This window comes from Agrilus planipennis, unplaced genomic scaffold (genome assembly GCF_000699045.2).
Source record: "Agrilus planipennis isolate EAB-ADULT unplaced genomic scaffold, Apla_2.0 scaffold73, whole genome shotgun sequence".
Taxonomy (NCBI): domain Eukaryota; kingdom Metazoa; phylum Arthropoda; class Insecta; order Coleoptera; family Buprestidae; genus Agrilus; species Agrilus planipennis.
Window position 1 is genome coordinate 476,113 of NW_020439682.1, and position 15,867 is coordinate 491,979.

The 15,867-nt window shown below is 37.2% G+C and overlaps 3 protein-coding genes across 3 annotated transcripts in view; 2 read left to right on the forward strand and 1 right to left on the reverse strand.

Moving 5' to 3' along the window:
• The window catches only part of LOC108732399, a 175,877-nt gene that overhangs the window by 105,118 nt on the left and 54,892 nt on the right, over positions 1 to 15,867 (reverse strand). The window lies entirely within an intron of this gene.
• On the forward strand, positions 5,841 to 9,627 carry LOC108732395 (plasma membrane calcium-transporting ATPase 4-like). Its single transcript, XM_018463168.1, has 4 exons — positions 5,841 to 5,923; positions 5,992 to 6,189; positions 6,255 to 7,962; positions 8,072 to 9,627. Exons 2-4 carry the CDS (start codon positions 6,171 to 6,173, stop codon positions 9,432 to 9,434), a joined length of 3,090 nt encoding a protein of 1,029 aa, XP_018318670.1. The 5' UTR covers positions 5,841 to 5,923; positions 5,992 to 6,170; the 3' UTR covers positions 9,435 to 9,627.
• The window catches only part of LOC108732397 (homeobox protein engrailed-2a-like), a 20,123-nt gene continuing 15,469 nt past the window's right edge, over positions 11,214 to 15,867 (forward strand). The window contains exon 1 of the mRNA XM_018463171.1: positions 11,214 to 12,290. Within this exon, the coding sequence (XP_018318673.1) occupies positions 11,462 to 12,290 (829 nt within the window). The 5' untranslated portion in view covers positions 11,214 to 11,461. The remainder of the gene's footprint in view (positions 12,291 to 15,867) is intronic.

A 15,867-nucleotide genomic window follows, 5' to 3' on the forward strand; every position in this document is an offset into this window, starting at 1 on the left:
TGGCGGTAAGAGATTTGCGGACAATGAAGAAGTAATCGAAGCTGTAAATGGTTATTTTGAGGAGCTTGACGAATCAGTCTATAGAGATGGCATTAATAGACTGGAACACCGCTATGAGAAATGTATCAGCCTTGGAGGAGATTATGTTGAGAAATAAAAAAAAAAAATTTTTAAAAACCTTGTTTTTCTTGGTCAGGCCGGAAACTTATCAATCCACCCTCGTATTAAAAGAAAGAGACTGTAGCAACTGTTTGAGCAAATCGTAATAAAATCCAATCAAAGTGAGAATATTGCAATTATCATATTATTCCACAGAAAACGTGACTATAATCTACCGTAATTGCCATTTCCTAAATTTTTTACATCATATTTAATAAAATGTTTCAACAATAAATATAGGGGAAGAATTGCATGTAAAGTTGTAGAGCAAGATCCCAGCCCTAAACTTAAAGGTATATAAAAACATTACTCACTTTTCTCAAAGTCTGAGTGTTGATTTTTACATACTATTTCACAGAATATTGTTAAAAATGAATAATCAACACTGCCAGATACCCCCCGTAAGCGGTAATTCCCGCCAGACCCTTCAAAGCTTGCAAAAAAAATAGTAATTTTACTTATAGTCTGAGTCTTCTCATTTTTAAATATGATACTTGAGGAACTATTTTAATAGTTTTTGTAAGCAGCTAGACTAATTGTAGAGGTTAAACATCCCCAGATACAATTTAAATGTCGCTGCATTATAAAGGCATGTAATTATCGCGCTTGCGCTTATACTCACAGCGAGATTTTAATCGTATCTAGGGGATGTTTAGCCCCTATAATAATTGGTCTGGCTGTTTACAAAAAGTATTGAAATGGTTCCCCAGTATCATATTTAAAAATGAGAAGACTAACCCGACTAGCAATGGTAGTCGGGCATGCCCTAAAGTAACTTAGGTCCAGATAAGGTCTGAATGAGGTTTACCAGAATTCAGGAAAGCCAAATTATTACCTAATGAGGAACTTATTAGGATAGTCGAAATCGGGTATGCCTGAACACTTTTGAATTATGTAATTGTCAGGAAAATTAAAAGTATTTCTGAACTGAGGCAAGTTTTTGGGACTCCTCATTTCAAAAACTTTATCAATATGAGGCTAGAATAAGGAGCTCCAAACATTTGCCTCAATTACAGAATACCTTCAATTTTCCCAACACTATTATATATATATATATATATACATGATTCAAAATATAATCATATCATGCTCAATGGTATTATGACAAGTTATAGCTTGTTATTCATTCGATTGAAACACACACGTGCTGCTCAGTGTTACGTAAGAAAATGATTTTTTTCAAAAGCCAAAAAGTCAAAAAAAAAATACCAATGAAGAGAAACATCAGAGGAAGGTAGATGAAAACAAATCCTCTGATGAAGATGATGAATGATCTTATATCCACCGTCGTCTATATTATTTTTGTATTTAAATATATTTAANCTTCTTTTTTCACAAAAAAAATTGTATAACGTCGGTATCAATATATCTAACTGATATAAGATCCATTTATCCGTAAATACTGCCTTAGTCGATGATTTTACGAACAATAAGAGTTGATTATATTGAAACAAAAGGATAAGATATATAAAAGATGTGGGCGATTGTTGCGTGGCACGATTTGTCGGGGGTTTTTATTAAGGTGGAGAGTGAGAAGACGCACGTTAAGAAAGAATAGTTTGTTTCTGCGCATCAGCCACCCCAAACCCATTATTCTAAAGGAAGATTTTCGTGGCCGATATCCACTTTATTTGTTTCGTTTACGTAGGAAACAATGTGGTGTTACATCATTAATTATATGGGGGGGGGGAAAGGGCCCGGGCTTTTGACGTATCGGAAGATTGATCATTTGGTTACATATTTATGCGTCGAGACAATGACGAGGTGTTGGCAAGGTGTGGCTTTCGAAAATAAATTAAATCGTCGTCTGCAAGCTTCTTACAAAGGCGCTATCGCAAACTTAAATGAATCGCACGCGAACATGATATAGACGTTTTACAAATGAAGCTTTTTGCAAATGAAACGCAGTGTCCAATGGTAAAAGTCATTCTCATCGCTAAATAAATAAAAAAAATCTAAAAACAATACCGTTTCTTGCATATGAACACTTAAAATAGTTGTAAGAAAAATTTATTTTAGATGTTCCGAGAGGTCATGAAAAAGAAGACAAAAAGACCATACACAGCTAATGTGTCGATGCTATTGACGCAGTATCAGTGAGAGACATATTAAAAGAAAGAGACTGTAGCAACTGTTTGAGCAAATCGTAATAAAATTCAATCAATGTGAGAATATTACAATTATCATATTATTCCACAGAAAACGTGACTATAATCTACCGTAATTGCCATTTCCTAAATTTTTTACATCATATTTAATAAAATGTTTCAACAATAAATATAGGGGAAGAATTGCATGTAAAGTTGTAGAGCAAGATCCCAGCCCTAAACTTAAAGGTACATAAAAACATTACTCACTTTTCTCAAAGTCTGAGTGTTGATTTTTACATACTATTTCACAGAATATTGTTAAAAATGAATAATCAACACTGCCAGATACCCCCGTAAGCGGTAATTCCCGCCAGACCCTTCAAAGCTCGCAAAAAAAAATAGTAATTTTACATATAGTCTGAGTCTTCTCATTTTTAAATATGATACTTGAGGAACTATTTTAATAGTTTTTGTAAGCAGCTAGACTAATTGTAGAGGTTAAACATCCCCAGATACAATTTAAATGTCGCTGCATTATAAAGGCATGTAATTATCGCGCTTGCGCTTATACTCACAGCGAGATTTTAATCGTATCTAGGGGATGTTTAGCCCCTATAATAATTGGTCTGGCTGTTTACAAAAAGTATTGAAATGGTTCCCCAGTATCATATTTAAAAATGAGAAGACTAACCCGACTAGCAATGGTAGTCGGGCATGCCCTAAAGTAACTTAGGTCCAGATAAGGTCTGAATGAGGTTTACCAGAATTCAGGAAAGCCAAATTATTACCTAATGAGGAACTTATTAGGATAGTCGAAATCGGGTATGCCTGAACACTTTTGAATTATGTAATTGTCAGGAAAATTAAAAGTATTTCTGAACTGAGGCAAGTTTTTGGGACTCCTCATTTCAAAAACTTTATCAATATGAGGCTAGAATAAGGAGCTCCAAACATTTGCCTCNTTATACAACAGGATTGTTAGTAAATAGAGGGAGAACATTCTAGAAGGAAAAGTATTAACAGAACATGTACAGACTAGTTGAAATTGAATAGAATAGAATTCGAAGAAAAAGTAAGCGAGGGAAAGCCAGCTATTAATAAGGGTTGTTAAATAGGTATCGAAGACGATGAAATTCTAGGTAAAGATAGCGATAGCGAAACAATAGAATTTAGTTTGAAAAGAAACAAAGGCATGCACAAGATAAGAAGCGAAAGGTTTACAATATTTACACATGTACAAAAATATGAAAAATTAATATACAAAAATATATATACAAAATTGTACGTTTTCTAGTTTTTGTATTCGCCACATATACATATATGATTTTAATATATTTATTTTTAAGGATTTTTAAATTAGGCATACCTGAATAATTATTGAATAGTGTTTTTCATCGAGTTCCTAATTTGGTTTATATAATGTCCCTATTAGTTCCTTATAAGTTTCTAATTTGGTCCACATACTGTCCCTATTAGTTCCTTAAATCAGGCTTTCCTGCTCAGGGCCTAACTTGAAAGTGCGTTATTTCCCGACTAGGGCCTTCGTGAATTACCTCATTCGGACCGAGTAAGGAACTCAGTTGTCCTCACTAGGACCTTATAAAAACCTAAGCCAAATTGTTAGTCGGGCAGGCACTATAAGTAAAATTACGATTTATTTGCGAACTTTGAAGCATCTGACAGGAATTACCGCTTTACATTATGTAAAAATCAGCACTCAAGCTTTAAGAAAATTGTGTAATGTTTTTACGTACCTTTAGCATCTGATATCTACGAATTGGCCCACCGTTCAAGTTTCAAGTTAACAGGTATATGCATACGTTCAAAGCTCATACTAACACTACCTACTCTATCCTACCAATTTTGTTACTCAGAAAAAAGTAATGACTGGCAACTCTGTGGAATCTTTTGGTCTATTGCAGTCATAAATAATAAAAAATGATATAACTACTGTTTGAAGAACAATGACGACCGAACGACTAAAGCTTTTGCTTTTATCTAAAAGAAAAGTCATATCTGGGAATGTAGCTTATTAGAGCTTTTTTTATAAATATTTTCGACCGATTTCAATTTGACTGTATATTTTGTACACGATTTCTTCGCCGATTGTTAACAGATGATTAATGATTCCTTTATTATTATGTAGGTCATATCTCAATGATGATACCATTTAAATTTGAAGAAAATATTCCTCATCTGGGGGTGGAAAATTAGAAAATTTTTGGTTTAAATTTGCATATATAGGCGAAGTATTGAAGTTCGTTGTTATATATATTTTATCATTTTGTCAATGTTTAAAATCATTCACAAAATGTTGCAGTCATGATGGTAGGTTATTGTAGTTTAACACAATTACTTAGCTTTATGCTGCAAAGCGCATTTAGGAGTTTTAATCAACAGTTTATTTTGTTTGTTTTTCGGTACATTAGTCTCGAAATAACGTTCGCATGAAGAAGGCAATTTCGGGCAGGTATACTATATATCTGTAGATACAAGCAACCCTTTCAAACAGAAATAAAAACTAACAGTTTCTGGTTCATTTGCTAAAGATCGGCAATACAATGTCCCGAATGTACCTGTCGTACCCCACGAATTCCAAGACTGGATGCTTTCAAATTAAATGCTGAAAACAGATGGACAGGAATTTGGTCATGCACATCCCAACAAATACGACACTGTCAAAATAAGACAAAATATTTTACTTCCTCTTGAAAGGTGATTGTTACAGACAATTCGTCGAAACGTTGTAAAACCACTGGCCGATTCTAACCACCTGGTCGACTGTAAAGGCAAGGTGAATTTTGCGAGGCGTTGAAAATCGGAATATTGACATTTTCGGGTAAATATATATGCATCGTCTATAGGTGTGTTTTGAAAAGCACCGGAGCAGAAAACAATGAAATAAAAGGGGTCCCCTGCGTGTTTTTTTATTGTCACCGACACCGAGGAGAAACTCTGACTTGAGTTGTACAAACTGAAATCTCGTTAACTTGTTAAAAGCGCTCTTCGGTTTTTCTCTATGCGTTAATTCGAAATGCAAATAGCCACGTTGTCAGTTAAATAAACAAAAACCGATATTGTTACGCTCACTAATATTACTCTTCATGTCACAGCTACTTCTAACTTGTTTTTCGGAAAGTTATCTAAAAATTGAGGGAAAAGAAACAACAACAGTGTCCTCTAAACTAAACAAGTCGATAAGAGATATGACCGATTTTCCTATTCTACTTTTATTACTCAATAGTAAACATACGTGAGATAAAAGCAACTAAAAAAGGAAAAAAAAAACAGCTAGAGAAGTTAACAAATTCTATTTAGAGTGAAAACTTCGTTGGTGCTGTCTTTTCCTGCCGTTATTATGATTAACTTCTACCGTAACACACAGCCATTTATCGGTAAACCAGAAGTCATTAAAATCATTTATATATTTTGAAAGTGGGGACCAGTTTATAGTTTTTAATTTTTCCATTAATATATAAAATACGAAGAATAACGAATAGAATTTTATTGGTACGGAAGAGCGCTCTTTTTTAATTATACTGTACTTCTTTTTAATCCTAATTGAAGAGGTTACAGGAAGAAAAGACAAGGACAAGGACAAGGACCGGACCAATAAGGAAGTAGCACCCAGACGAAAGTTTGTCGCAGAAAGTTAGTATTCAGTGTAGCTATACGTAAGTTTGAAGCTCCTACGGGATTTGTAATAAAAACATTTTGTTTCTGACACTTCACATTTGTGTAGATACAAGAAATGAGAAACGTGATCAACTGTCAAATGACATTTTGAATGTCAGTTTTTAATTAACGAAATCCAAAACTCAAAAGTATAAGGCCCTTAGCATGCTCAAATTTTAAATGCTTCCAATTCGACCGATTTCCTATACACGTAATGGTAGTATATGACGCTGTTGAAAATATTAAATGCCTTCTAGGCTTCAAGGTACTCGCATCGCTAATTCTACTTTCGTTGATTTAAACAGCACAAAAAATTTCTTCCTTTTTCAGAACCAATTCACAGGTATGAATTAAGCCCGAGAGAGTTGAAGTATCTGATGGAATTCCGCGGCGAGGAAGGTGTACAAAAGATGAAAGAAATGGGAGGCATCTCAGAAATTTGCAAGAAACTAAGAACCGATTCTTGGGACGGAATCGAAGGTACCCCAACGGAGTTAAAAAGTAGACAACATGCCTTTGGTGTAAATTACATACCTCCAAACAAACCAAAACGATTCATGACAATGTTCTGCGAATCATTCAAAGATGTAACTATAATAATTCTGACGGTAGCGGCAACGATATCGCTGGCGATATCGTTTTACAAACCTGCAGACAACGAACACGAAACTTCGGAATACGGTTGGATAGAAGGAGCCGTGATTTTAGTTTCAGTATTTGTTGTAGTACTAGTCGCTTCGTACAACAACTACTCCAAAGAGCGTCAATTTCAACGTTTACAAAACCGAATCGAATCACTTCATAACTTCGCCGTTGTCCGAAACGGAGACGTGTGTCAAATTTCGGTCAAAGACATTGTTGTAGGAGACGTGTGTCAGATCAAATACGGAGATCTGTTACCGGCCGATGGCATTGTGCTCCAGGCCAACGATTTGAAAGTGGACGAATCGTCGCTTACGGGGGAGTCAGATCCGGTGGTCAAAGACTTGAACCACGACCCCATGTTACTGGCCGGCACATACGTCATGGAAGGATCGGGAAAAATGTTGACCGTAGCCGTTGGTGCCTACACCCAAAACGGCGAAATAATTCTGCTGCTTCAAGCAGACGCAAGATCGAAACAAAAATGGTTCAAAAGAACTCGCCGGTACGAGAGCCAAGCAGCGACAAAGAGAGCGAAACTGAGAGAACGGAATGCAACCGAGAACAACAGTCACGAAGGACGTGCTCCACAAGACGAGCCGTCCTCATCAAAAACACCGTCAGAAGAAGACATGGTAATCGGTACAGGAAGATCGGTACTTCAAGTTAAATTAACAAAACTCGCAATACTAATCGGTTTCATAGCGATAGGAATTGCAACGTTAATCATTTTAGTACTTATAATCCGCTTTTCGATACAAACATTCGCGATCGAAAAGAAAAAATGGGACTCGATTTATCTGAAATATTATGTTGACTTTTTTACCATCGGAATCACCGTTCTGGTCGTAACCCTTCCTGAAGGACTTCCGTTGGCAGTAACGATAGCCTTAGCGCACAGTGTTAAAAAGATGATGGACGACAACAATCTTGTCCGACACCTCGACGCCTGTGAAACAATGGGCAATGCCACCGTCATTTGCACTGACAAAACGGGCACCTTGACCACTAATCGTATGACCGTTGTCCACTCTTATATCAACGGTCGCCATTACAAGAGGATACCACCGAAACCTTCAGATCTGACCGCTAACGTTATCGATTTAATATCTAAAAGTATTTCTATAAATACGAATTACACTTCGCAAATTGTGCCTTCTGTCAAACCAAAGGAATTACCGAAACAAGAAGGAAATAAAACTGAGTGCGCCCTCTTGGATGTTGTATTAGCTCTGGGGGAGAGTTACGACGCCATAAGAGACCAATATCCGGAAGAAACGTTCGTCAAGGTTTACACGTTCAATTCCGTCAGGAAATCGATGAGCACCATTATCGAAACTGGTCCAGATCGGTACAGGGTGTACACCAAAGGAGCATCAGAAATCATTTTAGAAAGGTATGATGATGATGAATAGAACTCCTCAAAAAAAAAGTATATAGGTACAATTTTATTTATTTCTTCGGTCGAAAATAGCTAATTTCAATAGAATTTCATTTTTCTGTAGATGCGGTTCAATCTTTGACGAGAAAGGCAGACTCAAATCTTTGGAAAACAAAGATCATAAGTTTCTTCTGGAGAACGTAATCGAGCCGATGGCGAATGACGGCTTGCGAATCCTTTGCGTGGCCTATCGTGAATTGGAAGGTCAACAAGACTGGAAAGATGAATCAAGCGTTTTAAAGCAGCTGACTTGTTTGGGAATATTCGGTATAGAAGATCCAGTGCGCGATGAAGTTCCACTCGCGATCAAGACCTGTCAGAATGCCGGCATAACGGTCATTATGTTAACAGGGGACAACATCAATACGGCCCGAACGATAGCCACCAAATGCGGCATCATAACTGCCGATGACGATTACCTGGTTCTCGAGGGCAAAGAATTCAACAAGCGAATTAGGAAACCAAACGGCACTTTTTCGCAAGATCTATTTGACGAAACGTGGCCGAAACTTAGAGTTCTTGCGCGATCATCTCCGGTCGACAAATACACCCTGGTCAAAGGGATTATAGACAGCAAAGTCAGCGAGCAGAGAGAGGTCGTTGCGGTGACCGGTGATGGTACCAACGATGCCCCAGCACTCAAAATGGCTGACGTGGGTTTCGCAATGGGGATTTCGGGAACCGACGTTGCCAAAATTGCATCGGACATTATTATAACAGACGACAACTTCAACAGCATCGTAAAGGCCGTCATGTGGGGTCGAAACGTGTACGACAGCGTCAGCAAGTTCCTTCAGCTCCAACTGACCGTAAATTTTGTCACCGTCATAGTGGCTACCATTGGTGCGTTCAAAGTGGCCGTGCCCTTGGTGGCTGTTCAGTTATTGTGGATCAATTTGATAATGGACACTCTGGCCAGTATGGCTCTAGCATCCGACCACCCAACAATGAAACTGCTTGAAAGAAAACCGTACGGCAGGACGAAAGCGTTAATTTCCACGATTATGTGGAGGAACATTGTGGGTCAGGGCATCTACCAGCTTGGAGTGACGCTCTTCCTCATGTTCTACGGCGATAAAATGTTGAAAATAAAATCGGGGTTTCAGGCAGGGATCCGAAAGCATCCAACTAAACATTTCACAATCGTTTTTAATACTTTCGTTTTGATGACGCTCTTCAATGAAGTGAACGCAAGAAAAGTTCACGGTGAGAGGAACGTTTTTGAGGGCGTCCATCGAAATCCTACGTTTTGTTGCATATGGATCGCCACATTGATTGGGCAAGTGATGATAGTTCACTTCGGTGGACATGTACTTTGGACCGAAAGGTTGACGTTTAACCAGTGGCTATTGTGTCTCGCATTCGGACTGGGAGCCTTGCCTTGGGCTCAACTTGTAGCAAGTATTCCAGTCGAAAGAACGGATTGAAATATCTCGGGCACTGTTTCAATTCGATCTAATAAAAATGTCGAAGGCGTTGTTCCTCATCAGAATATGACTGATAAAAAAGATCAATTTGCTACCTACAGGTAGATGACATCTTATTCCATCCGCGCTATATTATATTGATAACATGTGTTGTAGATTTGTGTTTTTTTGTGCCTAATAATTATTAAGTCTAAAACTGTGAAATAAATGTAAATTAGGTATCACAATATAAATACGTTTGCCTATTAACCTTGGTTCTTTCTATAACTGAAAATATTATTGTTTCTCTGTTTAGTTACCCATCAGTACCCACGTTAATAAGACTCACTTACACTTCATCGCAGCCATGAGAACAACTTCTTCGTCATTGCTGTGGTTCTCAGTTTTGGTAAAGATTGCTCCACAAAATCTTCAACGTAGCGGTTCGCATTTAAGCGTGAATAGTGTAAAATACGACAAATTATGCATTAGTCATGTTATAAAACGCTGATAGATGACTGAGAGAGGACCTCTGAACAGTTCAACAACAGCGTTAGAGATCCTACATCGACAACCCGAAGTTCGTGAAGTTCTCCTTTATGATAGCACACGAAATATCGAACACTTATAACATCACCATGATCGGTCATGGAGATTTCATCAATAAGGCACGGCTAGAATCCGGAAATCCAATTTTTTCAGGATATGAGATTGTTTACTCATTTTATAATGCCCATTTGGATTGATTGCTCGTGATGTAATTTTGTCTAATTTTTCTTATCTCAATTCTGACAAACGATTTTCCAACTCCTGATCTCTATTAGTATCAACCCTATGCTGTGACTTTCAGAAAACCTAAGGTTCTTGGAAACTAGTAATAACAGATCTAAAGCTAATCAAATCTGATAAAAGCCTACAAGCTTTGAAGTGATGAGGACCGGACTGAACAAAAAGTACACTAATTTCGAAACGGTGATTACGTACCTACATGTATGCTTTTGTAAATAAAATTCGTTAGTTAAATTTGGAATAAAACAGCGGATGGTAGGGGAATTATCTTCTTTATATGTCAATCATATTAACACTGATAAAATCATTACCTGCGCTTGATTCACATGCCACTTTCTGATGTTATTGAATTATAACAGGTCCGTACTTCAGACTCCGCCCCAATCAACAAAAACAAACACATTAACGTCTCAATCTGCCCTTATATCCCACCTTCAAAAGCGAACCAATGGCATCGTATCGAACAAAGTGCCGCCCACTCTGGCACAATGCCAACTCGAGTGAGACCTAAGTAGAGACAACGAACAGAATGAGAGAAATTAAAAAAAATTGTGTCAATAATAGGCCCACTAGTTGGTCATGAGCAATTAATCGAATCCAATACTACCATGCGAGCGAGCCGGATTACGTATGTCAAATGCAATTTGATGTTCCACAGGGTGCAATAACGGGCCCGCTACTGTTCTAAGTGTTTGCAAGAGTTATTTTCCACGATTGAAATTATGAGAATCAGCAGATATTAATGATCCTCATTGGTTAAATTGTAAATATTTTTCCTGACATTTGTTGTCGAGTTCCATGAAAGAATAAGGACAGATTCCGCGGTGTTATTGATCGAAGCAGCCTTCGGAGAGAGACGGTAGAGCTTTCTGTGTGGTCTGAGAGATTAGAGAGAGAGAGGAGGTTGTTGAGTGCGTACCAAGAAGGCGGAGCCATGCTTTGCACTTCAAGTAATAAAGATGACTATTTTGAAATCTTACTCAGTTTGACAAGGTACTTACCGAAGTAAGCACTTGATCAGCCGCATATTTAGTCCTTGCTTTGGCAAAGTGTGTACTCAATACATAGAAAGATCCTTCCTCTTCTTCTCAGGTGTGTTCATGTGTTCCAGTCAAAATAAAAAAAAATTGGACTATTGAACTTTACATCCATCCGTCATTTCATTATTTCAAAAAGAGTTGTTTGTGCAACCCCTAATTGTCGAAAATGCCAGAAATCGTTATCTAAACTTTTCCAAAGAATCTCAACGAAAGAAGACGATGGCATTCGAAGACAGATCAAGTCCTAATACGGCATGCAGCCCCAATTCAAATACTAGCAGTACTTCCTGCAACTTGGATTCACCAAACTCACCAGAATCGTCCAGGACGGTTCAGTACACGTGTACCACCATATCATCAGCAATTTTAAAAGAAGAAATAATATCACCACCCACCGGCACCGTAATTAATTATGACAAGCCCACTTTCTTTAGAATAGCTTCCTTTGCTCTGTCGAGTGTCAAGCAAGATGAAGATTCAAATATTGTACAAACGTCCCTACCGTCACCATCATCATCCACCAGAAACGCTTCGAGTCACCATCAGGTGAAATCGGAAACCTTCCAAAAGTCACCCTCCACCACACCATCCCAAAAAGAACTAGTTGTTAGTGAGGACAGTTTAAGTGACATTAGAAATGATAACTCCGACTGTGATGACGATCAACTACCTTCGGTTCGAACTTTAAAATATTCAATCAGCAACATACTTCGTCCTGATTTCGGAAAGAGTGCCGTACTAAGAAAGAAACCCGTTGCGTACAAGCCCTACGAAGATAGTAAGACTGTATCGACTGTAGCAGCTGATAAAACCATCACCACGACCAATAACGCTCCCTTAGGAAGCCTGCGTCAAACTGTATCACAAATAGAGAAGAATTTTAGCGATGCAGATCAAACGACAGCTAAACCAAAGAATTCGGTCGTGAAAAGCGCGTTTTCCGCCACTGCAACGACCGAAGAGACCGCCAAAGGTGATGATGGAAAGGTGCCCACATTGTGGCCCGCGTGGGTTTATTGCACGAGATACTCAGATCGGCCAAGTTCAGGTAGGTGCATCATACGAAACTGATATGTAGCGTAATCCTTAAAAAGCAGAATAGAATCCCATACATGTTTTTAAATTTAAATATTAAATCCTTTGTATGCCAAATCAGTAAAAGTTACGCCAAAAAACTTGCTCACTCAGTTATTATTTTCCTACATCGTGAACTAATGTTATCCTAGATTCTCATGGATCCTATAAAGGATCGGGAAAGAAATGAACGACCCCATTTATATATGTATAAATGTATTGGGTATTTCAACATCACTTGAGGATTAAGAGCTATTTAAATTATTAAAGTCGTTAAAAAAATTGTTAGTTACCCCAGCAGTTGTAATTAAGTAGAGTAAAAATGGTGAAGGCGCCGGGCAAGATCTTTAATAACTTTTTATTTCGATGCAGATCATTCATTGTAAAGAACAACTCAAATGAATTCATCGATTCGACATTGAAGAGGTATTTTATGATTTAAGTATAACAGGCTTAATAGCAGATCCTCTTGAAGTTGCCAATTCCTCAATTAAATCTAATTTATTCAATCATTTTCACTGCACTTACTTTAAGAATATTTTATGGAGCACCTACCTAAAATAATCCGTGTTAGATTTTATCAAATCAAATCTTTTAGAAGCTGCTGTTAATTGAAAAAAAAAAAGAAAAGAATCAAGTCGATAACTCAGTGAAAAAGAATTTCAAACTTATCGCACCACTACATCATCAACGGCAGGAGGGTTTCGTCAAATCCACTGATCCTCATTAGTCAAAAAAGTCAAAGTAGATAGCCAAACTAAAACAAAGTTATCGGGAATCATGAATCTGATGCTCCCGATGCGACGAGCGCCTACGTTTCTGTCGTCGATACTTCTTCATCTTGAAAAGTAACAGATATCGGTGTCAAGTGTCCCAAAGCATCAAAGCCGGTAGTCTTCAACTCCCGAGTGCACGGCGGTCGAGTCAGCGTCAAATATCGACGTCTACGTCGATCAGTCACATGTCAACTCGGTCCTGCTGATGTATTGACACGTCACCACTACAAGGTACCGGATGAAAGCACTGTACCTGCCGCAATATTTTCTTGTAATGACACTTATCGATCATCAGACGATTCTTCCATTGTTTCTGGTTAATGACGGTCAAAGATGAGACGTTTCCCTTCCTGTTGTGCTGTTCTCCACGAGCAATTAGCTGCGGCTACTGTGTGTATACCGATAACATCCGATAAAAGTCTCGATAGGGACCAAAAACGGTCATGTTCAAAGGTATAAATGGGTCTCCCTCTTTTGATACCACATCTCTTCCAGTTGCCCATTTCTTTATACACTTATTTTATATCATTTGATCATTTTCTTTTCCATCTAACGAAACCAATCTTAGAAAAGAATTTATTTCTTAGCCCCTACATGAACATGATTAGGTACCAACCACATTATCCCTATTCTGACAGATGGGATGGAAGACTCTATTCCCTTATTCCAAAACTCAACAAGAGAACAAAAAGCTCTTTGAAAACCACCGTACCTATAACTTTTCATAATAAAATCAAACTTGGGACAAATTGGTAAGGGTATCCGATGCTGGATGTCCACTGTCCACACATTTTACGTTGCGTATTGGCCATTACGACATCTACTTGAAGTAGAAGCATAAAATAACCAAGACAGTAACTACTTCCGTGTTATCTTTTATCGCCCAATTAGAATTTTTTCAGCCCATCAAAATTACGAAATTTCTTAATCGGAAAATCAAACAAATCTGCAATATCTTGAATGTGTTGGGACAATTCTAAAGCCAGATTCTTATGTAACGACAAAAGGACTCTACCCTCTTTTTACTTCACATAGTAAAATGCTTTTAAAAAAGTCCAAAATTACATTTTTTGAGTTTTAAGACCAGGATGTCACATTCGTAAATAATCAAATATTATAAAATAATTCGAAGTATTCTGTATTCTGTCATCAACGCGTCGCATGCAGCTCCGACAGAACACAGACCAACTTTTACCTGCTGTCTTATCCGTGCGTTTTATGTAGCATCGTGCTACAGATGGCGTTTACTGCGCCATTTGTAGTATTTTCTAAAATCAAATGTTATTTTTGTGCAAACCTCAAGGCTCAATTTTTTTTAAGATCACAATTTTCTAACCATTAGTCACCCTTAAACACCATTTAACTCTACATCAATCCTTTAACGAGAAGTATTCTTTGTGTTTGGCCTGCTGCTTCTCGAAAAAAGTACCCATTTGTCTTAATATAATTAGAAAAGTGAAAAGAGTTTGTCATATTTTATTGGCCGTACGAACAGGATTTCGTTATAAATCCGTCAGTCCTGTAAAGAGCGTGAATTTAACAAGTAAGGAAACGTTTCAACGGTGCGCTTAGTTTACGCTTTATATATCAATCGATCGGGCACTTAAAATACCAAAATAAACCTGCCAAAAGCATATTTCAAAAATTGCATGTTAAAACTGTCAGCGGTCGGATAAGTGCTTTTTAAACTTTCCCTAAAACGTTCTATTTTTAGGGAAATTCATAACGGTCGCCTCTAATATATACCCTCGATCATCACATAAGCACATCGATTTCAGCTACAATATCCTTCTAGGACACTATAACTTGCTGGAATTCAATTTGTTTAAAAGAAATTAAGAAATAACTTACACGGTTAAACCTTTCAAGCAATTATATTAGAAAAAGCTCTTTTACAATTAAATGGAGTAGGGTTGGAATAAATTGAAAATATATTATATCACCGTAGTCCTGAACAAAAGAAAATTCAAAATCGTTTAGCACCCGTGTAGTTAGCCGCGTGTAGAAGTTAATAAACACAGAAATTGTTTTCTTCAATTACACTTTTGTAATGTTTTCAGTCAACAATAAATAACTGAATACACATTTACTGATAGATAACCCAAATTACTTTCTACAACTTTACTTTTACGAAAATCACACTTAAACAATACACATTACGTTCCTTGTACATCAACTATTTTACTTGAAGTAAATAATTTATAACGTTTCAGAAACTTTTAGGGGAAATGTGAATGGTCATTTGTACCTACTTACTTTGTATTTACTGATCAATTACTGTCAATTAATTATGTAAAGGAAAATCCACAACAAAATTACCTAAATTACCCTAGAATCGAGCTATACCCTGGGCGAAATTTTTTCTAGGGACGTTCCTGCCCAAAACATCTAGAGAAGTACCAACATGGCGCCAAAATCTTTTGAGCAAACCGTAACTCTTCTCAAACGCTTTAAATTGCGCGTATTGGAGTCATGTTATGTTATTGTTTGTAAGAAAACATGGCTTAAGGATGTTTGGGAGGTACAATCGGAGACAAGAGTACATAAAATTAGAAATTCGTGATTAATTAGGTCTTGCACCATATCATGAGGTAAATAAATACTATCTACACTAAAAAAAAAAAAGTATACGGTTTGAGAGAAAATTTGGAATTCGACCAAAAACTTTGAATAAAATAAGAAATAACGAATAATATGGAAGATTTTTAACTGACTTTTGGCAGTGAATATACCTTGATTTCAACTTCGAAACAAAAAAATATTTAGTTTCAATCT

Excerpts from the sequence above, each read along its gene's own strand:
- LOC108732395 (XM_018463168.1), top strand. Across the intron at positions 7,963-8,071 it reads TCAGAAATCATTTTAGAAAG|ATGCGGTTCAATCTTTGACG; the intron begins GTATGATGATGA and ends ATTTTTCTGTAG.